The 26,331-nt window shown below is 44.5% G+C and overlaps 1 protein-coding gene across 6 annotated transcripts in view; it reads left to right on the forward strand.

Annotated features, from left to right (window-relative positions):
- Positions 1-26,331, forward strand: part of LOC140486142 (phosphorylase b kinase regulatory subunit alpha, liver isoform-like) — a 115,735-nt gene that overhangs the window by 35,361 nt on the left and 54,043 nt on the right. For all 6 annotated transcript variants that reach the window (XM_072584818.1, XM_072584817.1, XM_072584819.1 and 3 more), the window contains exons 10-19: positions 1,812-1,865; positions 2,321-2,443; positions 8,700-8,795; positions 10,845-10,952; positions 13,251-13,329; positions 16,298-16,432; positions 20,337-20,446; positions 21,701-21,845; positions 22,489-22,567; positions 22,810-22,988. In XM_072584818.1, coding sequence (XP_072440919.1) covers positions 1,812-1,865; positions 2,321-2,443; positions 8,700-8,795; positions 10,845-10,952; positions 13,251-13,329; positions 16,298-16,432; positions 20,337-20,446; positions 21,701-21,845; positions 22,489-22,567; positions 22,810-22,988 — 1,108 coding nt within the window. The remainder of the gene's footprint in view (positions 1-1,811; positions 1,866-2,320; positions 2,444-8,699; positions 8,796-10,844; positions 10,953-13,250; positions 13,330-16,297; positions 16,433-20,336; positions 20,447-21,700; positions 21,846-22,488; positions 22,568-22,809; positions 22,989-26,331) is intronic.

Genomic DNA, 26,331 nt, shown 5'->3' on the forward strand with positions numbered 1-26,331 from the left:
AATATTAGATCGAAAGGGGAGGCTTATAGAGTTGTCAAAAAAAAATTGTGACCCTGCAGATTGGAAAAATGTTAGAGTTTGCTCAAGGAGGGCAAAGAAATTGAAAATGTCAGTAAAATATCAAGAGACATGCAAGTGATTGGGAATGCTCCAATGGTTGTGAAGTAGGGGAAGGTTGGTAATGTGGGTTCGGCACAGACAGAGACAGGACAGTTTATAATAGGAAATATGGAAAGGGCAGAGAACTTTAATAAATAGTTGGTGTTTGTCTTCAGTGAGGAGAACACGAGACAACTCCCTGAAATTAATAAGATCCAAGGGTCATTTAAGAGTGTGGAACTGGAAGAAATTTCGTATTAGTCAAACAGATTTTTGGGGAAAATAATGTGACTGAAATTGACAAATTGCCAGGAGGTTTTGACTTTCAGCCTCGTGTGTTTGAAGAGATGACTATGAGAGAGTGGATTTATTGGTGATCATCTTTCAAACATCTATATACTCTGCAATGGTGTCTGCAGACTGGGAGGTTGCAAATATAATCCCACTGTTTCAGAAAGGAGAGAGAGAGAAAACAGGGAATTATAGATCTGTTAGCCTGAGGTTAGTAATAGGGAAAATGCTGCAATGTATTATAACTGGATATTTAGAAAATAGTTGTGTGATCAGACAGTGTCATCATGGAATTATGAATCCAAATCCTATTTAACAAGCCTGACAGAGACATTTTGAGGACATTGTGAACAGAATCAATAAGGAGGAGCCTGTGGATATAGTATATGTGGCTTTTCAGAAGGCTTTTATCAAAGTCCAATATAGGAGATTAGTAAACAGTAGATTATGGATAATCGGAACTGAAGGGAGCAGGAAATTAATGTTTTCTTATGCTGTTGACAAAGGGAAAGCGGTGAATGGAACAAATGGTGAGAGTATTACAAGCAGAAGACAAAAGGAGTGTTAATGATGGCAAAGGAGGGATAGAGATGCAAAATGGATGTTTATGATAGCTGTGAATAGTAGAAAACGGGTCTGTCCTGCTGAGAGCTAACCCACGCCATCAAGACACTTGGTGGGAGAGGAGTTGTAAACGAAATGGAGACCAGAGATGGAGACTCTGGAGTTGTACAACTTGAGATTCCACATTGGACATTGTAAAGTGTCTGAGTGGAAAATGAGGTCTTGTTCCTCCAGCTTATGTTGTCCTTCACTGGAACATTGCAGCAGTCCCAGTACAGGAATGTTAGTGTGAGAGCAAGATAGATTATTGAAATGGTAAAATAACCGGAAGGTAAGAACCATTCCCACAGACAGAGGGGAAGATGTACTGCAGAGTGCTCACCCACGCTGTGTTTGTCTCTCCAATGTAAAGGAGACTGTACCGTGAGCAGTGAATACAATGGACTAGATCTCAAATGCTGGAGCAGGAGTTGAATGGCTTCTCCTCCTCCAATATTCCGATGTTCCTAACCATATCCCTTTTAATAATCAAAGGTGTTACCATTACTGAATCCTTCACTGTCAACATCCTGGGGGTTACCATTGACCAAAAACTCCACTTGACTCACCATGTAAACACAATGGGTACAAGAGCAGGTCAGAGGCTAGGAATCCTGAGGTGAGTAACTCACCTCCTGACTCTCCAAAACCTGTCTGCCATCTACAAGGCATAAGTCAGGATTGTGATGGAATACTCTCTTGACTGAATAAATGCAGCTCCAACAACAGTCAAGAAAATACATGAGTGCATGACAGGGACTCTGGTCAACATTGTGTCATCCAGCTATTTACCCAAACGGTTTCTTTCTGTTATATAGGGGCGATATGGTTGTTGTCGGTTTCTGAGAGATGGTTACAAAACTCCGAGAGAGGTAGGTATTGGTGAATTAATCGCCAGCTGATTGTTCAGTAAGTGAATTATCAAACATCATGTATAATTAGTTGCAATCATTAACACTGAACGTAGTGTTATATTCCTATCTGTTCAACGGTTAATATGTGGTGATTATCATATATTTTAACTGAGTACAGAAACTGTGCCCTCGAATGGTTATGTGTTGTGTGAAAATCTTTTGGTTCAATGTGCTTCATACTGTCTTGCTCTGCAGATGTTCCTTGCTAATGCCTTCACTGTGTTGCTCAAGTCTTTAACACTCTTACATGAAAAATAGTAGACTGAGCTTAATTTTAGTATTTTTGATATAAAAATGTATTCTTATGAAACCTTCCCATTCTTTGTGTCTCCTCAAATTTTCTCAATGCTTTGAAAATGATGACATTGACAAATGAAGCAGAATTTTTGTTAAAGCTCTGTATTTACCTTCAGGACCCCAGCAGATTACATTATGACTCTGCCGAACTACAGTTGTTTGAGAACATTGAATGTGAATGGCCAGTGTTCTGGACCTATCTCCTCATCGATGGGGTTTTTAAAGAAGATAAGGTGCAGGTAAGACATCGGTTTTATGAAAGGCAAAGTTCTGGTCATTGAGTAGTCATCTACCTCTGTATACATCACATCCTTGCTTAGCACCAGTACAAAACGTTACATCATACCTCATATGCCATATACAGTCATAGACTCATAGAGATGGGCAAAGTCCTCAGTGACTGTTTCTCCTCTGTTTACTGTGGAGAAAGACATAAAGACTTGGGATGTTAATGGTTTATCTTGGGGACAGTCCATTCCACAGCAGAGGAGGTGTTGGACTTATTATAATGTTTGAAGGTGGATAAATATCCTAGTCCTGACCAGATATATCCAAGAACACTGCAAAAGGCTGGAGAAGAAATTGCAGGGGTCCTGGCTGATATTTTGCATCATTATTAACCACGGGTGAGGTCCCGGAAGATTGGAGGGTAGTGAATGTTGTGCTATTATTCAAGAAAGGCTGCAAAGAAAAATCTGGGAACTGTGGACCAGTAAGCCTAACATCTGTGTAAGTTACTTGAGAAGATTCTGAGATAAGATATTCATGCACTTGGAAACTCAGGGTTTGATTAGGAGTAGTCAGCATGGCTTTGTGCATGGAAGATCATGCCTCACTAATTTGTTAGAGTTCTTGGATGAAGTGACCAGGAAGGTTGACGAGGGTAGGGTGGTAGAGGTAGTCTTTCTGGATTTCTGTAAGGCCTTTGATAAGGTTCCACATGGTAGGCTGCTCCGGAAGGTTACATTGCATTGAATCCGAGGAGAACTAGCAAATTATTTTACACAATTGGCTTGATGGTAGGAAGCAGAGGGTAATAGTGGAAGGATGCTTGTTGGACTGGAGGCCTGGGAGTAGTGGAGTGCCTCAGGGGTCGGTAATGGGTCCATTACTGTTTATTATCTGTATTAGTGATTTGGATGAGAACGTACAAGCCATAATTAGTAAGTTTGTAGATGACACTAAAATAGGCGGTATTGAGGACTGTGAGGAAAGTTATCAGAAATTGCAGCAGGACCTTGATCAGCTGGGGAAGTGGGCTGAGAAATGGCAAACGGAGTTTAATACAGACAAGTGTGAGGTCTTGCATTTTGGAAAGTCAAATCAAGGTAGGAGTTTCATGGTGAATGGTAGGGCCTTAAGGAGTGTAGTGGAACAGAGGAAACTTGGAATTGAGGTGCATGGTTCTCTGAAAGTGGAGTCACAGGTAGACAGGGCAGTGAAGAAGATTTTTGGCACACTGGCCTTCATCAGTCAGGGCATTGAGTATTGAAGTTGGGAAGTTATGTTGCAGTTATACAGGACGTTGGTGAGGCTGCACTTGGAGTATTGTGTTCAGTTTTGGTCACCTTGCTATGGGAAGGATGTTATTAAATTGGCGAGAGTGCAGATGAAATCTACAAGGATGTTGCCAGCACTCAAGGGCCTGAGTTATAGGGAGAGCTTGGACAAGCTAGGACTTCTTTCTTTAGAGTGTAAGAGACGGAGAGGGCATCTTATAGAGGTGTATAAGATCATGAGAGGCATGGATAGGGTGAATGCACTCAGTCTTTTTTCAGGGGGAATTGAGGATGAGAGGGCATCAGTTTAAGGTTAGAGGGGAAAGAATAAAAAGTAAGCTGAGGGGCAACTTTGTTTACACAGAAGGTGATATGCATATGGAATGAGCTGCCAGCGGAAGTGGTTGAGGCTTGTACATTAACAACATTTAAAAGGCATTTGGACAAATACATGAATAGGAAAGGTCAGATGGATGTAGGCCAAGTGCAGGGAAATGGGGTAAGGTATGGATGGACATTGTGGTTGGCAGGAACCAGTTTGTACCAATGGGCGTGTCTCCATGCTGGAGGACTCTATAACTCTGTGAGAAGTACAGAAGAGATTCTTTGGTCCAACTTGTCCATGCTGACCAGATGTCCTAAATTAGTCTACTCGCATTTTCCAACATTTGGCCAACATCCCTCTAAACCTTTCATAAACTCATCCAGATGCCTTTTAAATGTTGTAATTGTACCAGCCTCTATTCCATACACGCACCACCATCTGTGTGAAAATGTTGCCCCTCAGGTCCCTTTTATATCTTTCCCTTTTCACCTAAACCTATGCACTTTATCATAGAATCTTAGAATCCCTACAGTGTGAAAACAGGCTCTTCAGCCCAACAAATCCACACTGACCCTCCGAAGAATAACCCACCCAAACGCATTCCCCTATTCTATTGGTCTACATTATCCCAACTAATGCATCTATCCGACACATCCCTGGACACCATGAGCAATTTAGCATGGCCAATTCACCTGACCTGCACATCCTTGGATTGTAGGAGGAAACTGGAGCACTGGGAAGAAGCCCACACAGACACAGGGAGAACGTGTACATTTCACACAGGTAGTTGCCCGAAGCTGGAATCGAACCCTGGTGCTGTGAGGCAGCAGTGCCAATCACTGAGTCACCATGCCACTCCTACTTTAGTACTGGACTCCCCCACCCCAGGGAAAAGATCTTGCCTATTTACCTTATCCATACCCTTCATGATTTTATGAACCCCTATAAGATCACCCCTCAGCCTCCGACACTCCAAGGACAATAGCCCCAGCCTATTCAGCCTCTCTCTATAGCTCAAACCCTTCAACCGTGGCAACATAGAACAGGTCCTTCAGCCCACGATGTTGTGCCGACCACTGATCCTCATGTATGCACCCTCAAATTTCTATGACCATATGCATGTCCAGGAGTCTCTTCAATGTCCCCAATGACCTTGCTTCCACAACTGCTGCTGGCAACACATTCCATGCTCTCTCAACTCTCTGTGTAAAGAACCTGCCTCTGACATCCCCTCTATACTTTCCTCCAACCAGCTTAAAACGATGATCCCTTGTGTTAGTCATTTCTGCCCTGGGAAATAGTCTCTATCGACTCTATCTATGCCTCTTATTATCTTGTATAGCTCAATTAGGTCCCCTCTCCTCCTCCCTTTTCTCCAATGAAAAAAGTCCGAGCTCAGTCACCCTCTCCTCATAACATAAGCCCTCCAGTCCAGGCAGCATCCTGGTAAACTTCCTCTGAACCCTCTCCAAAGCATCCACATCTTTCCTATAATAGGGCGACCAGAACTGGACGCAGTATTCCAAGTGCGGTCTAACCAAAGCTTTATAGAGCTGCAACAAGATCTCATGACTCTTAAACTCAATCCACCTGTTAATGAAAGCCAAAACACCATATGCTTTCTTAAAAACCCTGTCCACTTGGGTGGCCATTTTAAGGGATCTATGTACCTGCACACCAAGATCCCTCTGTTCCTCCACGCTGCCAAGATTCCTATCCTTAATCCTGTACTCAGCTTTCAAATTCGATCTTCCAAGATGCATCACCTCGCATTTATCCAGGTTGAACTCCATCTGCCACCTCTTAGCCCATCTCTGCATCCTGTCAATGTCCCGCTGCAGCCTACAACAGCTCTCTTTACTGTCAACGACACCTCCAACCTTGGTGTCGTCTGCAAACTTGCTGACCTATCCTTCAATCCCCTCATCCAAGTCATTAATAATAACATCCTTGTAAATCGTTTCTGAATCTTTTCACGTTTCACAACATCCTTCCTGTAGGATGGAGACCAGAATTGCACACGTTTTCAGTGGCCTGACCAATCTCCTGTACAGCGCAACATGACCTCCCAACTCCTGTACTCAATGCCCTGACCAACAAAGGAAAGCATACCAAATGCCGCCTTCACCATCCTACCTACCTGCGACTCCACTTTCAAGGAACTATGAACCTACACTCCAAGGTCTCTTTGTTCAGCAACACTCCCCAGGACCTTACCATTAAGTGTATAAGTCCTGTTCCAATATGCCTTTCCAAAATATAGCACCTCATATTTATCTAAATTAAACTCCATCTGTTACTCCTCAGCCCATTGGTCCATCTGATCAAGATCCCTTTATACTCTGAGGGAACCTTCTTTGCTGTCCAATTTTGGTGTCATTTGCAAACTTACTAACTATACCCACTATGTTCACGTCCAAATCATTTATATAAATGATGAAAAACTTCACCTTTGTTATCATATTTGTCCTCAAAATGATATTATGCTTATCTGTGCCACATATTCTAATGCTAATCATACATTAGAGGTGTAGGACTATGAAATTCATCTTTTTAAATTCTGGATTTGCCTGTTCTTTTGCTTGTACACGTGGTTTAACTCTGTAACTCTCAATTGCTCTAAATTTCACTTCAGTAATTATCTGGGTTATCGTTTCTGCAATTGTTACAATCTATGTCTCAGAGTCAGCTCTCAAGCAGGGATGTAAAGGATTAACTCCCCATAGTGCTTCCAGCTTTCCCAGTATACCTCCCACCTTCCCATTGTATATTCCAACAGAGAGAACGCCCTGGGTGGGACAGTAGATGTGTTTTGTTGGGTCTGGCTCTGGAACTGTACAGAATTTTAACCTGTTTTACTGTATTGGCTGCTCATCATAATGTGGTCTCCTCTGCATTGGTGAGACAAAACGCACACTGGGCTTTGCCGAACACCGACATTCTGTATGTAAAAATGAGCTTCTGGTTGCCGGTCCCTTCAATGCGCCATAATGTTCCCTGCCCAACATCCCTGTCTTTGGCATGTTGCAGTGCTCCAGTGAAGTTCGGTGCAAGCTGGAAGAATGGCATTTCATTTTATGCTTGGGGTATCTCCAGCCTTCTGGACTCGATATCGAGTTCAGTAATTTTAGGGTCTTAATGTCTCCTTTCACGTCTTTACCCCAACCCCCACATCCCAGCCCTTGTCAATATATGGGCTGCTTTAAGCACAGCCAAACCACTTTCACCTGCTAATGGTCCATATTACCATCATCTTCACAGCTCACCATTTTATTTTCCTTGTCTGCCTAACTTGCTCTCTCTCTCTGGACCCTGTCTTCACCTATCCACTCACTCGTTTTCCAAAATCCCTACCTCCTGTCTTCAGCATATGTACCATCTTTTCCTAGCTGCTTTGATAAAGGGTCACTGGACTCGAAACATTAACTCTGATTTCTCTCCACAGATGCAACCAGACCTGCTGAGTTTCTTTTTCCAACAATTTCTGGTTTTCTTGCATTAATGTGTCTGTTCCCCAGTTTGTTGACGCACTATTTCAGAAGAGACAAGAGTGCATCCATTCAAATGGACTAGCGGGCAAAATGGGTACTGTATTGGCATGGAAAATGTGGCAAACTGGAAACAATGTGTGGGAATAATTGTGTCTTTCTCATTGTGGTAACTAGTGGGCTACTCGTGGGCTCCATGGTATATGTTAATGACCTGGATGAGCGAACTAAATGCAGCGTTTCCAAGTTTGCTGATAGGACAGAACTGAGTGGGATTGTGCATTGTGTGAAGGATGCAAGGAGGCTTTCATAGTGACTTTGACAAGTTGAGTGAATGAGTAGGCACAGAGAAGACGTAGTACAATGTGGATAAATGTGAAGTTATGTACTTTGGTGTAAAAAATAGAAAGGCAGGGTATTGTTTAAATGGTGATGTATTGGGAAATGTGGATGTACAAAGGGATCTGGGTGTCATAATACACCAGTCAATGAAAGTAGACAGGCAGGTGCAGCAAGCAAATAGGAAAGCCAGTGGTAGAGTGGCCTTCATTACAGGTAGATGTAAGAATGAATATCTTCCAGCAACTTTACAGGGTTTTGCTGAGACCGCTCCTGGAGAATTGTATGCAGTTCTGGTCTCTCTACTAAAGAAATGTTGCCCTTGTCATAGAGGGAGTACAGCTGAAGTTCACTAGGCTGATAATGGGGTTGAAAGGACTGTCCTGTGAAGAGAAATTGGTTTGACTAGGCGTGTATTTCAAAGGATGAGAAAAGATCTGATTGCAGTGTGTGACGATGGGAGGATGTTGCCCCTGGTTGGGGAGTCTCGAACCAGGAGCCAGTCTGAGGATGTGGGGATCGACCGTTTAAGACTGAGATGTGGAAGGTGTGTGTGAGCAGCTGTGCAGTCCAGATGGATTGTTGCTGTGGAGAGATGAAATTCCTCTTCATCTCTGTCATAAACAACACCCCTTGAATTCCGACACTGTACCCACTTTGTATGTTAGTGGGTTTTCCAAGTTCTAGAAGTGCCATTGGGAATAAATTCCAGGATTTTGACCCAGCGACGCTGATTTTATTTCCAAATCAGGATTGTAAGTGGTTCGGAGGGAAACTCGCAGCGGATGGCTGACTGTGCAGAAATTCAAGCTCTGTTTCTCTTTGCTATCTCTTGTTCTTACAGATTGAAGAATATAGAGAGGCCCTGGAAGAGGTTCTTATAAGAGGACAGAATGGCATACGCCTCATTCCAGAACTGTATGCTGTTCCCCCAGAAAAGGTATGTCATTTTAATCAGCCCATGATTATCCTTAGCTGTAATCACATATTAAGGTTTTATTGAGCAAAGTCAAACATTACACATTTACTCACAACATACAGCCTGAAGAATTTGCAAATGAGTCCTAATTATGTATTTTAACCAAAGGTGTTGAGGGTGTTAATTAAATTGATCGACTGAATACTTTTCTTCCATTACAAAAATATTCTTTGGTTTCTTGACTCTGACTGTGGTCTTTGTGTGGGAGTATTTGATTTAATTTGGGGAATTGTCCCCAGTCTGCCAAGAAAATGACAAAAAGCTGTGGTGAATTTCACCCAGGTTTGTCATCAGTGCATTGAATGTTTGTATTGAACCTGAGAAGTCGCAAGTTCAGGTCAATATTTCATGGTGAGTCTGCAAAGCTCCTGGACGTGGATTTTTAACATTTCTACGTTGGATGTAGGCATCACTGGCAAGCCTAGTATTTATTGCCAATCTCGAATTATCCCTTTTGAAATGAGTGGCTCATTCAGCCATCTCCAACGGCAGCTCAGAGTCCACTTCATCGCTGTAGGCTTAGAGTCACATAGAATCATACAGTGCTGAAGAGGCCCTTTGGCCCATTGAGACTGCACTGCCAAACCGCACTCGTCCCACTTTCCTGCAGTAGACTCATGGCCTTGGATGTCAGCTACAACACTTCAGGTAAACATCCAAAGATTTTTTGAAGGTTGAGGGGCTTCCCACCTCGACTACCCTCCCATTGCAGTGTGTTCCAGACCCCCAGCACCATCTGGGTGTGAAAAGGATTTTGCTCAAATCCCCTCTTCAACCTCCTGACTTCCATCTTAAAATAAAGCACCCTTCTTATTGATCCTTTGACAAAAGCAAACAGCTGCTCCCTATCCACCCTGCCCATGCCCCTCATAATCTTATACATCTCTATCAATTTCCCAACCCCCTCCCCCCAACTTTCTCTGCTCCAGCCCCTCTTCATCACTCACATTCCAGGCAACCTCCTGATGAATCCTCTCTGCACTCCCAGTCCAATGCACTCACATCCTTCCCATGGTGTGACCAGAACTGCACACAGTGCTCTAGCTGTGGCCTAACCAAAATTCTGTACAGCTCCAACATGACCTTCCGGCTCTTATAATCTATGGCCTGACTGATAAAGGCCTGTTATATTGGCCAGACTGCAGACCTGGTAAGGTCAGCACATTTCCTTCCTTAAGGAGTATTTCAGAGAACCAGTTATAGTCATACAGCACGGAAACACAGACCCTTTGGTCCAACCAGTCCATGCTGCCCATAATCCCAAACTAAACTAGTCCCACCTGCCTGCTTCTGGCCCATGTCCCTCCAAACCTTTCCCTCTTCATGTATTTATCTAAATGCCTTTTAAACATGATAACTGTACCCGCACCCACCACTTCCTCTGGAAGTTCATTCCCCACACGAAACCTTGTCTGTGTTTTTAAAAAAAATCGCCCCTCCTGTCTTTTTAAAATCTTTCTCCTCTGACTTTAAAAATATGCCCCCTAGTTTTGAGATTTCTCATCCTAGAGAAGAGACACCTGCTATTCACCTTATCTATGCCCATCATGATTGTATAGAATTCAACGAGGTCACCTTCAACCTCCAATGCTCTAGCGGAAGAAGTCCCAGTCTATTGAGCATCTCCTTATAACTCAAACCTTCCATACCCAAAAACATCCTGGTAAATCTCTTCTGAAGCCTCTCCAGCTTTAAAAATATCCTTCCTATAACAGGGCAACCAGAACTGGATACAGTTAGTCTTTTATGACAATTCATGATAATTCTGTGGTCACCATCACTGAGACTAGATTTCAATTCCAGATTTATTTAAAATCCACTTGCAACAATGGTAAAGTATGCACGTTTTCATAAAATTCTTATTATTTTGAGTTGAAGTGATTTGACAGAATGGATAATTTTCCAACTTGACCTCCAGTGGAATGATTTGAGTTAAATTTGTGTGATTATAAAATCCCACCTTGAGCGGTGATTCCAATGTAATGTAACCCTCCTGCTGGTTCTATCCAGGTGGATGAAGAAAATGAGAACCCGCATACTGTGGACAGAGTCGCAAAAGGAAAACTGCCACACATGTGGGGACAGTCATTATATATCCTTGGGACTCTGCTGGCTGAGGTACATGCTTAAACACTGGATCTTTTGAACAAGGTCAGACTGGATTACTAGGTTCCTTACAAACAATGTTTATTAACCATCACTACACAATGAGAAGGCTACCAAGCAGTGCACACTCAGCTGGAAACATGCTCCAACCTTCTAGCAGAGTCCTATCACATGACTGACTACTGAGGTTGCAGTGATGTCAGAATATAACTTAGAGACTCCTCAGTTGATCCTCAGTCTCTCCCTAACACCCCATAAATCACATTAATAAGATTCTTCTTATGCTTTTAATTCATATGAAGAATTTTGTGAGTTTTAGTTACTTGAGCAGACATTGACCCGTGGCATTTCATTCACCACCTGTCCTGCTTTCAGTATGTTTTTGATGCTTTTAACTGTTTAAAAAAGCAGTCATATTCAACATTGTTGTGCTGGCTCCCAGTCAGGCTAACCAAATGAGATGTGTAGATCCATTGCTGCCGTTTGTTGATCCCTTTGCAAGTGAAGAGAGCATCACTGTGGTCCAAAGGTCAGGCAAGCTAATCTCCTGTGTTTGTACGAGTACCAGTCAGGTTCCAGCAAGAGCATTGAGTATAGTTCTTGGCACCGCGCCTTAGGAGCATGCAAACAAGAGTAGGCCACTCGGCCTTTCGAGCTTGCTCCCCCATTCATTAAGATCATGGCTGACCTGATTTTAACCTCAACTCTACATTCCTGCATATCCCAATAATGCTTTGTCTCCTGGGTAATCCAGTACCTATCAACGCGACCTTAAAAATATTTAAAGATTCTCTATCCAGTGCCTTTTGAGGAAGGAGGTTCCACAGGCTGACAACGTTCTTAGTGAGTTTGGAGAAGATTTGTAGCTCAGGTTGAGGTTCTGGATATAGGTTTGCTCGCTGAACTGGGAGGTTCATTTCCAGACTTTTCGTCACCCTACTCAGTAACATCTTCAGTGGGCCTCAGGCGAAGCAGTGTACATGATTCCTGCTTTCTATTTATATGTTTAGGTTTCTTTGGGTTGGTGATGTTATTTCCTGAGGTGGTGTCATTTCCTGTGGCAATGTCATTTCCTGTTCTTTTTCTCGGGGGTGGTAGATGGGGTCTAACTCAATGTGTTTGTTGATGGTTCTGAAGTGACAGGGCCACTTATGATGCTGATTTCAAGAAGATAGAAGGGAAATTTGAGATGAAATCAACAGGTTTGAAACATTTACAGGATATTATTGGTGTCAAATGGATGCTACCTTTGCATTCTGAAACATGCTAAAGCAGCATGTGTCCAGTGCAAATTGTGAAGGCCATTCCATATGTTTAATATAAAATACAGTGAGACAAGACAGGTGAATACATTTGTAAAATATAATAGAGTTATTTTAGAAACTTAGAAAATAGGAGCAGGAGTAGGCCACTCAGCCCTTCAAGGCTGTTCCACCCTTCAATATGATCGTGGTTGATCATCCACCTCAGATCCCAGTTCCCACTTTCTCCCCATAACTTTGATCCCTTTCGTCCTAAGAACTATGTTGAGCTCCTTTTTTTGACTTGAAAAATACTATATTTTAACATCTTCGTTTTTTATGCTGTTTATTCAAGTTATCTTCAGTAGCAAATTCTTCACCTTTGCCTTACAACCTCTCTTTTAAAAAAAAGGACTAAATCACCGCTTAAGGTGACAGCATCATCACAATATAGTTAGGGACGGGGCATTGCAGCTCTACGGGATTTGGCCTGGACAGCGGTGGTCCCTTTATGTGAGAAAAAGATTAAACTGCTTTTGATTCAGTTCAGAGGAGGTTCTCTTAACTCACTGCTGGGATGAAGGGTTACCAAAGGAAGAAATGTTGAACAGGCTAGGCCTGCAACCTTTGGGGTGCAGAAGAATGAGAGGTGGTCTTATTGAAAATTGATATAATCCTGACAGGACTGGAGAGGGTGGATGCTGAGAAGATGTTTTCCTCTCATGGGGCGAGACGAGAATTGGAGGATGCAGTTTAAAATTACAGGGATCACCCCTTTAGACAAGGATGAAGAGAAGGTTACTCTCTGAGAGGATTGTTGCATTCTGTGCCCCAGAAGGTCTTTAAATATTTTGAGGCTGAGTTAGTTTTGATTGACAGGGGAGTGTCAGGTTTTTGGGGACGGGGTACAGGGTACAGGGGCAGTCAGGAAAGTGGAGTTGAGAGCACAACCGTACCATGTTGAATAGCAGAGAAGGTTCAATGGATTGAGTGGCCTAATCCTGCTCCTTTGTTCCCGTAGCTTCAGTTTTCGCTTTGTCTCTGAGTTGGGCCTTGCTTTGTTTTGCAGGGATTTCTTGCTCCCGGGGAGATTGATCCTTTGAGCCGAAGACTATCCACCGTTAGCAGGCCTGATGTCGTGGTCCAAGGTCAGTCAGTTAGTTCGACTATCACTAATCAATATTTTTCTGTTTATAAACTTCACTACTGTAAATGGCTCAAACAGTGAGGGTGCTGGAAGAGAACTGATGTCCCTGATAGAAAATCAGGATTGAAAATTAGGCTCAGTAATCATGAATACAAAGCTATCACCATTGTTGGAAAGATCCATCATGTTCACCAACGTCCTTTAGGGAAGGTGAGGTGAGAGTGACAGCCCTTGACATCAAAGCCATATTTGAGCGAGTGTGGCATCAAGGAGCCTTAGCAAAGCTGATATCAGTGGGTGGCAGGGGCTAACGCTGTAATTTGTTTGAATCATGCCTGGCACATAGGAAGGCAGTTATGGTTGTTGGAGGTCAGTCCAGGACATCTCTGTAGGGATTCCTCAGGGTAGTGTCCTCGGCCCAACCATGTTCACCTGCTTCATCAATGACCTTCTCTCCACCATTAGGTCAGAAGTGGGGCTGTTTGCTGATGACTGCACAATGTTCAGCACCATTTGTGACTCCTCGGATACTGAAGCAGTCTACGTTCAAATGCAGCAAGATCTGGACAGTGTCCAGGCCTGGGCTAACAAGTGGCACATAACATTCGTGCCCCACACGTGCCAGGCAATGACCATCTCCAACAAGAGACCATGTAACCACTGCTCCTTGACCTACTGCCCAGTATTACCATCACTGAATCCCCCACTATCAACATCCTGGTGATTATGGTGACATGGTGGCTCAGTGGGCAGTACGATGGCACAGTGGTTAGCACTGTTGCCTCACAGTGCCAGGGACCTGGGTTAGATTTCAGCTCGGAGACTGTCTGTGTGGAGTCTATACATTCTCTCTGTGTCTGCGTGGGTTTCCTCCGGGTGCTCCAGTTTCCTCCCACATTCTAAATATGTGCAGGTCAGGTGAATTGGCTATGCTAAATTGCCCATAGTATTCAGGGATGTGTAGGTTTGGTGTATTATTCAGGGGTAAATGCAGAGAAATAGGGTGGGGACTGGGTCTGGGTGGATTACTCTTAGCAGGGTGGGTGTGGACTTGTTGGGCCAAATAGCCTGTTTCCACCCTGTAGGGATTCGATGACTATATACCATTGACAAGTAGCAGCAATGTGTACCATCTACAAGACGTAATGCAAGAAATTCAGCAAACCTTCCAAATCCCACAGCCATTTCTAGGTAGAAGAACAAGAGCAGCGGTTACAGGGAACATCGCCATGGCCAGTTCCCCTCCAAACCATTCACTGTCCTGAATTGGAAATACTGGTGGTTCAGTGGTTAGCACTGCTTCCTCACAACGGCAGGGACCCAGGTTCAATTCCAGCCTCGGCTGACTGTGTGAAGTTTGTACATTCTCCCCGTGGCTGTGTGAGTTTCCTCTGGGTGCTCCAGTTTCCTCCCACAGTCTAAAGATGTGCAGGTTAGGTGAATTGGCCATGGGAAATTGCTCATAGTGTCAAGGGATCTGCAGGCAATGTAGATTAGCCATGGGAAATGCAGGCTTATAGGATGGGGCAAGAGTGTGGATATAGGTGGGATTCTTTTCAGAGGGTTGGTTTGGACTTGATGGGCCGAATGGCCTGCTTCCACACTGTATGGATTCTATGATTCTGCTGTTGCTATGAGACACAGAAACCAGCCGGAGAGAATTCCTCTGTTTCCCAGAACAACCCTGCAGGAATCACAAAACCAAGCAGAACTCTGGAAACCTTAGAACTCGAGCCATGATGCCAGGTGAGGTGAACTAGCTGAGCAGGTTCTGATGAAGAGTTACCAGACGTGAAATGTTAACACCGCTTTCTTCCCACAGATGCTGTCAGACCTGCTGACGTTCGGCAGCAGTTTCTGTCTTTGTTTCAGATCGCCATTATCTGCAGTTCTTCATTTTATTATAGCAGAATGGGAAACTGGTCCACAGCTCCCTAAACCAGTGGAGAACCAAATGGGTTTTATTCAAAAAGGGAATGCACCATTTTCTTTAATGACTGGAAAAAGTTGGCAATTATTTACACGGGATTTCTTTTTCCTCTGAGCTCAGTGTTTGCATCAATACGGTATCAGTAGCTGTTTTGTTAAAAGATCTGGCGAACTTTGCTCTCAACATCTATTATCAAAAGATTACCTTCGTATAAATTGCTTTTGATTTTTTTAATGCAACAACAATGTGCATTTGTCTAACACGCTAAAATGACCTGTGCTACCTCATAGGAGGGTTCTCAAGCAAAAACAAAGGTGAATGGCCAAAGTCCTGATCAAAGAAGTACATTTATGGAGTTTGTTATGGGAAAATGTGTTGCCTGGCTCCCCAGACTCCAACACTAACCACTTCATTAGCTGCAGAGCACATTCGAAAGTCCTGTGGTGAGGACCGGCGTACATCAAGTCATCCCTTTCTTTTTTCTAAAGCATTAGTTGAGAAACCAGTTAGCTTTGTATCTCACATTTTGGGAAATAGTTATCCTACTGTTGGTGATATAGAGATGCTAACAGCTTCATGGAAGCAAGGTTGGCATGGTGACACGGTGGTTAGCACTGCTGCCTCACAGCGCAAGAGACCCGAGTTCAATTCCCGACTCAGGCGACTGACTGTGTGGAGTTTGCACATTCTCCCCGTGTCTGCGTGGGTTTCCTCCGAGTGCTCCAATTTCCTCCTACAGTCCAAAAATGTGCACGTTAGGTGAATTGGCCATGCTAAATTGCCCGTAGTGTTAGGTGAAGGGGTAAACGTAGGGGAATGGGTCTGGGTGGGTTGCGCTTCGGCAGGTTGGTGTGGACTTGTTGGGCTGAAGAGCCTGTTTCCACACTGTAAGTAATCTTAAAAAAAAGGTCAATGTTCACATTTTCATTTTCAACTGCCACCATTTAAACATTAATGAAAGTGCTCCTGTTCTTGGAAACAGTTATACTGAGAATGAAACTATATGAACATATCTGTGTTTTTCCCTCTTGTTGCATAGTATCGATATTGGCAGAAACCGAAAAAATAAAGAACATCTTGGCAAAACATAACTTCGTTGTAGATGGCGTTTCTGATGTTCTGCCCATCAGAGTGCAGCCAGGAAGAATTCTTAGTCACCTCTATGCAAAACTAGGTAAGTGCTTCATAGATCTCATGTTGTCCCCACGAGCTCAATCATTGTGTGTTGGTTAGACCCATTCAATACCTATTTACATAATGCTTGCAATATATTAATTACTTGGGGACGTTGATTTTAAAATCAACTAAAACGGCTTTTTGTCCTGTAAAACTGAAATGTGACCTCCCTGTAGTCAATGCACTGACCAATATAGGCAAACATACCAAATGCCTTTTTTACCACCCTGCCTACCTGCATCTCCTCTTTCAAAGAACAATGAACCTGCACTCTAAGGTCTCTTTGCTCAGCAACACTCCCCAGGACCTTACCACTAAGTGTATAAGACCTGCCCTGAGTTGCCCTACAAAAATGCAGCACCTCCCATTTATCTAAACTCCATTAACTAAAATTTTAAATCCGTAAACTAGATTAAACAGTGTCATTAAACTATGGTCCCTAGTTCTGGCTGCACTGGTCATCAGGAATATCCTTCCTGTATTTACCCAGTCTAGTCCAGTTAGATGTTTATTGGTTTCTAAGAGATCCTCCCTTCATTCTCCTAAACTCCACTGAAGGGAGTCCTGACCAATCCAGTCTCCCTTCCTACAATCAGTCCTGCTATCCCAGGAATCAGTCTGGTAAACTTTCATTGCATTTCCTCCATAGCTAGAACATCCTTCCTTAGGAAAGGAGATCAAAACTACACACGTGACTCCAGGAGTGGTCTTACCAAGGCCCTGTACAATTGCAGCAAGGCATCCCTGCTCCTCTACTCAAACCCTGTCACTGTGAAGGCCAACACACCATTTCCCTTCTTTACTGCCTGCTGTGCCTACATGCTTACTTTCAACAACTGCTGTACAAGGACACCCAAGTCTCATTTGCACCTCATCTTTTTCAATTTATAGCTGTTCATATAATAATTTGCCACCTTGTTGTTGCTGCCATGTAATAACCTCATGTTTACCTGCATTGCACTGCATCTGCCATATATTTGTCCACTCACTCAACTTGTCCAAATCAGACTGAAGCATCTCTGCACCCAACTCACTGCCTGCTCTCCTCTGAGCTTTGAATTGTCTGCAAACTTGGAAATATTACATTTACTTGTCTAAGTCATTAATGCATATTGTGAACAACGTGAGTCCAAGCTCTGATCATTGCCTGTCACTGAGAAAATGACCTGTTTATTCCTACTCTTCTTTGCCTGTTTGCCAGTTAGTTCTCTGTCCATCTCAGTATACCACAGTAATCCCACGTGCTTTAAATGTACATGCTAATCTCCAAGACAGCAAAGGAATTGCAAGGGAATTAAGCTAAATGACTAGGTAAGCTACTTGGTGTGATCATTTCTGAAGTGTTTACTAAGTTGAGCTTTTATGACCCTCAAATAGAGAAATCAGAGGCCAAAGCAAGTTCAGTTGAAAAGAAAACAATCAAGCAAAAGGTCAGTTTAAATTTTGGCAGTCTCTGGGCCATCAGAACTGAAAAGGAGTCTTAAACTGTTCTAATAGTTTAAGCATGGGAGAAAGGCATGAACCTTTTTTTTGAGTTCAGTGAAGAAAAGTCAGTGACCTGAGCCTGTGTCTGTATGTGAGAGACCGAGGGAATCACAGTTGGTGATTGTAGAGGAGGTCACTGAAAGGAAATGCTTCTAACCTTGTCAATTTAATGTGCAATTTAAACAGTGAAGGCAGGAGTCAAGACTCGCTGGGATTGACTGTCTGTAAGCAAGCAAGCTGGGGAAAGACAGGTTGAATCTATCTTCTTGTTGTTTAGGAGAAGATATTTTCAAATTGTCTTAAATATATAGACTTTTTTCATGTAATGAAGTTGTATTTTGTTGCTAAAAGTACACTGACAGTCATATGCTGTTATGTTCAGTGACTGAGCACCACAGTAAACAAATTGTAAAAGTAAAACTCATGATCTGTCAAGCCGGGTTTGCCCTTGGCATCTGAGTTGCCCAGTATTACCCTGAGCTGGGATCATAATAATGAGTTTAAAAAGCACAGTTCGATCATTTGGGCCTTCAGTTCTGTTCTCCCCTTCATTAAGATCGTGGTTGATCTGGTTATGGTCTCTGCTCCATTTTCATGCCTGACACCAAAAACCCTTAACTCCCAGTCTCTCAAAAACCAGCTCAGCCTCGCTCCATTGCATTTTGAAGAAGAGAATTGTCCAGACCCGGGGACCCTGTGAGAGGAGGATTTTTATTTCTCCATCTCTGTTTGAACAGCAAGACCTCTTATTCTTACACTGTGTCCTCCCCAGTTTGAGTTTAGCCCATGAAGGAAATCAGTTGCGTTACTCTCCCATACGGGCAGGATGTTTCCTTTAACCTCTGTTCACTGCGCCCAGCTATCATCGAGTCAAAGAGGTCTAGAGCACGGAAACAGACCCTTTGGCCCATCTTGTCCACGCTGCCTAGTTTTCACAGTTAAACTGGTCCCATTTGCCTGCATTTGGTCCATTTCCCTCCATATCTATCCCATTCATGTACCTGACCAAATGTTTCTGAAATGACAAAATTGTACTAGCTTCCACCACTACCTCTGGCAGCCCATTGTAGGCACTCACTGTCCTCTGTTGTCTAGCAACCTGGTCTATGCCTCTTATGATATTATAAATCTGTATAAGGTTAACCTCCAGTCTCCTACACTCCAAGGGAAAAAGGACGCAGCCTATCCAGCCGCCCCTTATCACTTCTATCTTCCAGTCCAGGTAGCATCCTAGTAAATCTTCCCTGCACTCTTTCTAGTTTAATAATAGCCTTCCTATTGTATGGTGACTGAAACTGCACGCAGTACTCCAAATGTGGTCTGACAAACATATTGTACAGTTACAACGCCAGTGAATATACAGTCCCAACTCCTCTACTCAGTGCTCTGACTAACCAAAGCAAGCATGCTGAAAGCCTCTTTCACCGTCCTGTCATTGAAACATAGAAACAAGGTGCAAGAGTAGGCCATTCGGCCCTTCGGGTCTGCACCTCCATTCAATACGATCATGGCTGTTCATGCAAACTCAGTATCCCATCCCCGCCCTTTTCCCATACTTCTTAATCCCTTTAAGCCACCAGCTCCATGTCCACTTCCCTCTTGAATATATCTAAGGAACTGGCTCCAACAACTTCCTTTTGGAGAGAATTCCACAGGATCACAACTCTCTGGGTGAAGAAATTCCTCCTCCTCTCAGTCCTGAATGGCTTACCCTTATTGTTTCACGGTGACCCCTAGTTCTGGACTTTCCCAACATCGGAACATTCTTCCTGCATCTAACCTGTCCAGTCCCATTAGGAGTTTCTATGTTTCTATGAGACCCCACCTCATTCCAGTGAATATAAGCCCAGTCGATCCAACCTTTCCTCATATGTCAGTCCTGTCGTCCCGGGAATCAGTCTGGTGAACCTACGCTGGACTCCCTCAATAGCAAGAATGACCTTCCTCAGACTGGGAGATCACAACTGCACACAGTATTCAAGATGTGGCCTCAGAGGCCCTGTATAACTGTCTACCTGTAACTCCACTTCCAAGGAGCTATGAACCTGTGCCCTGAGATCTCTTTGTTCTATAACACTCCCCAGGGCCCTACCATTGACTGTGTAAGTCCTGCCCTGGTTTGACTCAACAAAGGCAACACATTCCACTCCCCCCCCCCCCCCCCACCCAACAGTCTTACCCCCCACCCTCCCACCCCCCCACCTCTCCACAGGGGCTGGTCCTCTCACTCCAGGTTCCTCTTTATAGGCGTTTGAGCCAACTGGCTGTTCTCTCTAAGGGAGAGGGATTCACCTGATGTAACTAACACTGCTGTCACCTTTAAGTCAGCGGGCAGGATGGTGGGCCCAGAGTGGACTTTTCAGGGAGGTGGGGTGACCGCCTGATGCCTGCTGTGAGAGAGCTCCATTTCATTCCAGGCTGCAACAAGAAGTTGAATCTCAGCGGGCGCCCGTATCGCCACATCGGGGTCCTCGGTACCTCCAAGTTATATGTCATCAGAAATCAAACCTTTGCCTTCACGCCACAGGTGAGAATTTTTTAAAAATTATTCGTTCACAGGATGAGGACGTCTCAGGTTAGGCCAGCATTTATTGCTCAGAGAGTAGTTAAGATTTAAGCGTACATGGATCATGAGTCACATGTAGGCCGGACCAGGTAAGGGTGTTAGTGAACCGGATGGGTTTTTCTGACAATTGATTCATGGTCATTATTAGACTCTTAATTCCAGAATTTTTAAAAGTTCAATCGAAATTCCACCATCTACCATGGTGGATTTCAAACTTGGAGCATTACCTGAGTGCATTGGTTAATAATCCAGCAATAATGCCAGTAGGTCATTGCTTCCCCTTGAAGATGGGAGCTGGATGGCTATTGAACCCCCTCATGCTGTCCTTTTGTGTTAGGGTGTGTAACTCCTGATTAAGAAGTAGCAAGTGCTACTCCGGACACCGCTTTACTCTCTGGTACCTCTCAACGCTTCACTCCCGTCGTCTCCCATTTCTGGTGGGGCTGTCAAGCGTTTGAGTCCACCATTCCCCCCAACCCCCACCTTAATGAATCGGTTGGGGGAGGGGGAGTAGGAAGGAGAAGGGTTTACAGATCTGGGGTGGGACGGTGGAGGGAAGGTGGGATGGCTTGGAATTTGAGATAAAAGGAATGGAACAGGCTAACGTAGTGTGGGAATGAGAGGGGTCAAGGGTGGGGGTACTGGGAGGGGAGCGGGTGATGGCAGTGAAAGCATTAGTGGGGTAAAAGAGGTGCAAATGTTGAAGGGCATTGTAGGATTGCAGGGCGGTGTTAGGGGTCTCGGGGGAACACTAGGTTAGAGGTCCATAATGCGAGGGGTAGTGAGGAGGTAGTGTCCAAGAGGGCTTGTTGGTTTGGAGGGAGACGTCTTAGCATCTGGACATGGCCCTTGGGGGGTGTAGGTGGTAGGGGCATGGACCTGGGCAGGGCTGGGCATCAGTTTTGGGGTCAGGGGTGGGGAGGGGGACTGATTTATGAAAACTGATAGAAGCACAGAATTCCCAAACCTACGTTTCACCACCTCAGGATTTTAGCAGGAATTTATGACCTCGTGCTCAGGAGGGGACGATGGCCTGGGGCCATTATCATGAGACTATTAATCCTGAGACCTAGGGGGACCTAGATTCGAATCCCACCTGGGAATTATTTCATCATGAAAATCAGGCTGAATGCTTTTGGTTGCAAAATGTTTGCGAAGACTGGGCTTTGTGCTGTGGGGTGTGTTTTCATTGTGCTCTCTCCTCCCCACGGACAGTTCATCGACCAACACCAGTTTTACTTGGCGCTGGACTGCCGTATGATTGTGGAGATGCTGCGGACTGACCTGGCCTACCTGTTCTCCTGCTGGAAGATGACGGGCCGACCAACTGTCACCTTCCCCATCACTCAGAGCATGCTGTGTAAGGAACGCGTCCATTCTCCTCACTCCCTCGTCCGTCCACCCATCTCGGCGAAACCAACGTCACATCAGTTACTCACTCAGAAATGATGCCATGCATTCTCCACAAAAATTCCATTGGGAACCCACTCACCTCGGGTGCTGGGGGTGACGGGTTTCAAGGTGGGGATGGGTATTTATAGAAGCAAGACCATTCCCCCCATCTAGCCCTCTTCTGGAACTAAGTTCTGAGTGGGCAGACAAATGGTTGACTGTTGTGTTCACTGGTGATTTGCGGTCTGTCAGTGGTCAAGTGAGGACCACTTGAGAGTCTCGTATGCACCACACCCCCACCGTCACTTCTGAACGCTGTAAAGAGCCCAACTGAGGGACTGGGTCATCAGAAGACACCCTCCCGTCTCTCGCTTCCAACTCTAACTTTTCCCACAACCCCCGACCGGGAAACCAACGCCTCCACCCCCTCCCCCACTCCATTCAGTTCCTCAGGCAGTCCATCCCTGCCATTCCAAAGGGGGTCACTGAGACCGCTCCTCTGTTCTCATCCTCCAAATACTGTCGCTCTGATCAGGAGCATGTCGAGACTTGAAGCGTGGCGAACACATGTAGATCTTGTTCCTTACAAACACGATCTGTTTTTGTTGCAGCGGATGAAGGAACAGATATCGACTCGAATATTCTCAGCACCCTTCGGAAACTCCAGGACGGATACTTTGGTGGAGCCAGGTATGGATTTGTCTGCTGCTTCGACGGGTTGTGCAATTGACGCAGAATGAATCGCAGAATTGTTATGGCACAGAATGAGGCCATACAGCCCATTGTGCCTTTCAAATGAGCATCATCACCTCATGCCAATCTCTTCCTATTTGTCCCATTCTCCTGCTCATTGCAGTCAGGGTTCTGTTGTTGCCAAAGTGTTTCTGATGCTGGAGTATGGTGACCTGTGACTGTGACGCTTCATCTTTCAGGATCAAAACTGGGAGATTATCCGAATTCCTCGTTACCTCTTGCTACACACACCTGAGCTTCTTAGACCCAGGACCCGATGGGCTGCTGCTGGATGACTGTTTCAGCGAGGATAGTGCTAGCCCCAACAATGAGATGGAAGATGCTGTCTCTGTGAATGATACGTGCTATCGAAACGATGGTAGGCGACAACCCGAAATTTTCTTCAGGCCTAACTCTCTCAAACTGGGCTGTTCACATATTCTTTGGAAATACCAACTACAAAAGCATAGAGTCATACACCTGGGAAACAGGCCCTTTGACCCAACTAGTCCATACTGACCATAATCCCAAACTAAACTAATTCCACCTGCCTGCTCTTGGCCCATATCCCTCCAAACCTTCCCTATTCATGTATTTATCAAAATGTCTCTTAAACACTATAACTGTACCCACATCCACCACTTCCTCTGGAAGTTCATTCCACACACAAACCATTCTCTGTGTAAAAGTGGCCCCTCATGTCTTTTTGAAATCTTTATCCTCCCACCTTACAAAATATGCTCCCTGGGCTTGAATGCCCTCACCCAGGGAAAGATACCTCTATTCAACTCTCATTACCTCTCATTATTTTATAAATCTCTATTAAAAAGTCACCTCTCAATCTTCTACGCCTCTCCTTCTAGCTCAAACCCTCCATTCCTCATCCCCACTCCAGGAGACAGTGAGGACTGAAGATGCTGGAGATCAGAGTTGCAAGGTGTGGTGTTGGAAAAGCACAGCCGGTCAGGCAGCATTCAAGGCGCAGGAGAGTCAATGTTTTAGGCATAAGGTCTTCATCATTCTGGTCGGCTGTGCTTTTCCAACACCGCACTTTTTGACTCATCCCCACTCCAGAGTGGCACAGCGATGTAACATGAAGGTGGCAGCCCTGAGAGCAGGCGATTTGGCATTGTGTTCTGTCAGGACTCCAGGAGGTCAGGTGTGTCAGTGGGACTATTTTGTCTTCCATGTTAAATGTGCTCATAGATACAGCACAGCGTGGAAGGAGGCCAGTCAGCCCATCACATCCTTGCCAGCTCTCTGTAGAGCAACCCATCCGTCCCAATTCCTCTGGCTCTATCCCATGACAATGTAACCGCATTTATCTCAAGAGGTTCCATTTTAAATCACTGATCTGCCATTTCATAGGCAGCAACCTCCCAGATATTATTACTCACAGTAATAAAGATCTTCCTCACCCTACTCCCTGTATTCCTTACTAAAAATGTCACACATGTATGTATGCATGTGTGTGTCCAGTCCCTGTAACATCAGCTCATGCGTTCAGCTTTTTTTTGGTCTGCTCTAACCCTATCGCAGGAAGTGAGCACGTAGGTGCAACAGGTGGTGAAGAAGGTAAATAGTGTGTTGACCTTCATGATGAGAGGGTTTGAGTACAGGAGCAGGGCTGGCTTGCTGCACTTGTACAGGAGCTTGGTAACACCACATGTCAAGTATTCTGTGCAGTTTTGGTCTCCTTACCTGAAGGAGGATGGCGATGAAGGGAATGCAGCAAGTGTTTTCCAGACTGATTTCTGAGATGGCAGGACTGATGTACATAGAGAGACGTACATAGATCGGTTAGGATTGTACTCACTGGAGTTTAGACGAATGAGGGGGGGAAATCCACAGAAACCTATAAAATTCAAACAGGATGAACACAGGAAGAATGTTCCCGATGACTGGGGTAGCCCTGAATGGAAAAGAGCATCATGTATTGTTGAACACCAAAATTGGAGCCTGTTCCTTTGACAGTGGCATGTGTCAGTCTGGACTCAGTGTTAACTGCCTCAGACTTTTTGGAGTTGTCAGAAACAGCAGTCCCAGCTCAGAAAAGACAGTTCTTTCTGGGTCTGCTTTATTGTTGTTTTGAATCAAGCTGCTCAGTGATGTTGTCACACGCTTCTGGAGCAAGCCAGACTTGAACCCAGTTGTCCTGGCCCAGAGGTACGGGCACAACGAGTGCACCACAGTTGTTACTCTGAGTCTGCTTTAATTTTTAAAAAAAATATCCAGAAGTGTTATCACACACAACTGAATGGTTTATTCTCCCATCACCAAAGCACAATGACGTTTTTCTCATCTATTAACTACTAGCAGTAAATCAACAATTAATTAATTTACATGCAATATCTGTTAAAGGCAGTGAAGCCCATCAGAGGTGAGCAGGATGTAGGGAGGGGGGGGAAGGGACTCAATCAGAATGGAGTTGGAGGGTGACACGAAGCCCACTATCTCCCATGGTGCCCACTTCTCTCCAAAGGCATTGAGAGCATTGGTAGACACCACGTGCTCCCTCTTCAGTAACACCCAGGTCTAGGTTGCCATTGTTGGATTTTCTAATTAACCTGCTCACACACCTCTGGAACAGGTAGGACTTGAACCAAAGTCTCAGAAGTAGTACCATTACCATTCTCCCTAAGACCCGAACAGACCTGGGACTGCTTTATCAGGGGCTCAGGTGATGAGTTTCAGTTGGGCAGGCTGTTATCAGGGGAACTCTCAGAAGGAGATTAATTCGTGGCTCCCCAAGGATCTTATGGGGGTTATCGTAGAGTCATAGGAATGTACAGCACAGAAACAGACCCTTTGGTCTAGCTCATCTATGCTGACCAGATATCCTAACCTAATCCCATTTTCCAGCACTTGGAAATCCCTCCAAACCCTTCCTATTCATATACCCATCCAGATGCCTTTTAAATGTTGCAATTGTACCAGCCTCCACCACTTCCTCTGGCAGCTCATTCCATACACACGCCACCCTCTGTGTGAAAACATTGCCCTTAGCTCTCTTTTATATCTTTCCCCTCTCACCCTAAACCTATGCCCTCTAGTTCTGGACTCCCCCCATCCCAGGGAAAAACCTTGATTATTTACCCTATCCATGTCCCTCATGATTTGATAAACCTCTACAAGGGCATCCCTCAGCCTCTGATGCTCCAGAGAAAACAGCTCCAGCCTATTCAGCCTCTCCCTATAGCTCAAATCCTCCAACCCTGGCAGCATCCTTGTAAATCTTTTCTGAACCCTTTCAATTTTCAAAATATCCTTCTGATAGGAATGAGACCAGAATTGCACGCAGTATTCCAAAAGTGGCCTAACCAATGTCCTGTACAGTTGCAACATGACCTCCCAACTCCTATACTCAATACTCTGACCAATAAGGGAAAGCATACCAAACGCCTTCTTCACTATCCTATCTGCCTGCGACTCCACTTTCAAGGAGCTATGAACCTGCACTCCAAGGTCTCTTTGTTCAGCAGCATTTCTCAGGACCTTATATCATTAAGTGTGTAAGTCCTGCTCTGATTTGCTTTCCCAAAATGAAGCACCTTGCATTTATCTGAATTAAATCCATCGACCCATTGGCCCATCTGATCAAGATCCTGTTGTACTCTGAGGTAACCTTCTTCGCTGTCCACAACACCTCCAATTTTGGTGTCATCCACAAATTTACTAACTATATGTTCACATCCAAATCATTTATATAAATAATGAAAAAT

The sequence above is a fragment of the Chiloscyllium punctatum genome, chromosome 15 (genome assembly GCF_047496795.1).
Source record: "Chiloscyllium punctatum isolate Juve2018m chromosome 15, sChiPun1.3, whole genome shotgun sequence".
Lineage (NCBI taxonomy): Eukaryota > Metazoa > Chordata > Chondrichthyes > Orectolobiformes > Hemiscylliidae > Chiloscyllium > Chiloscyllium punctatum.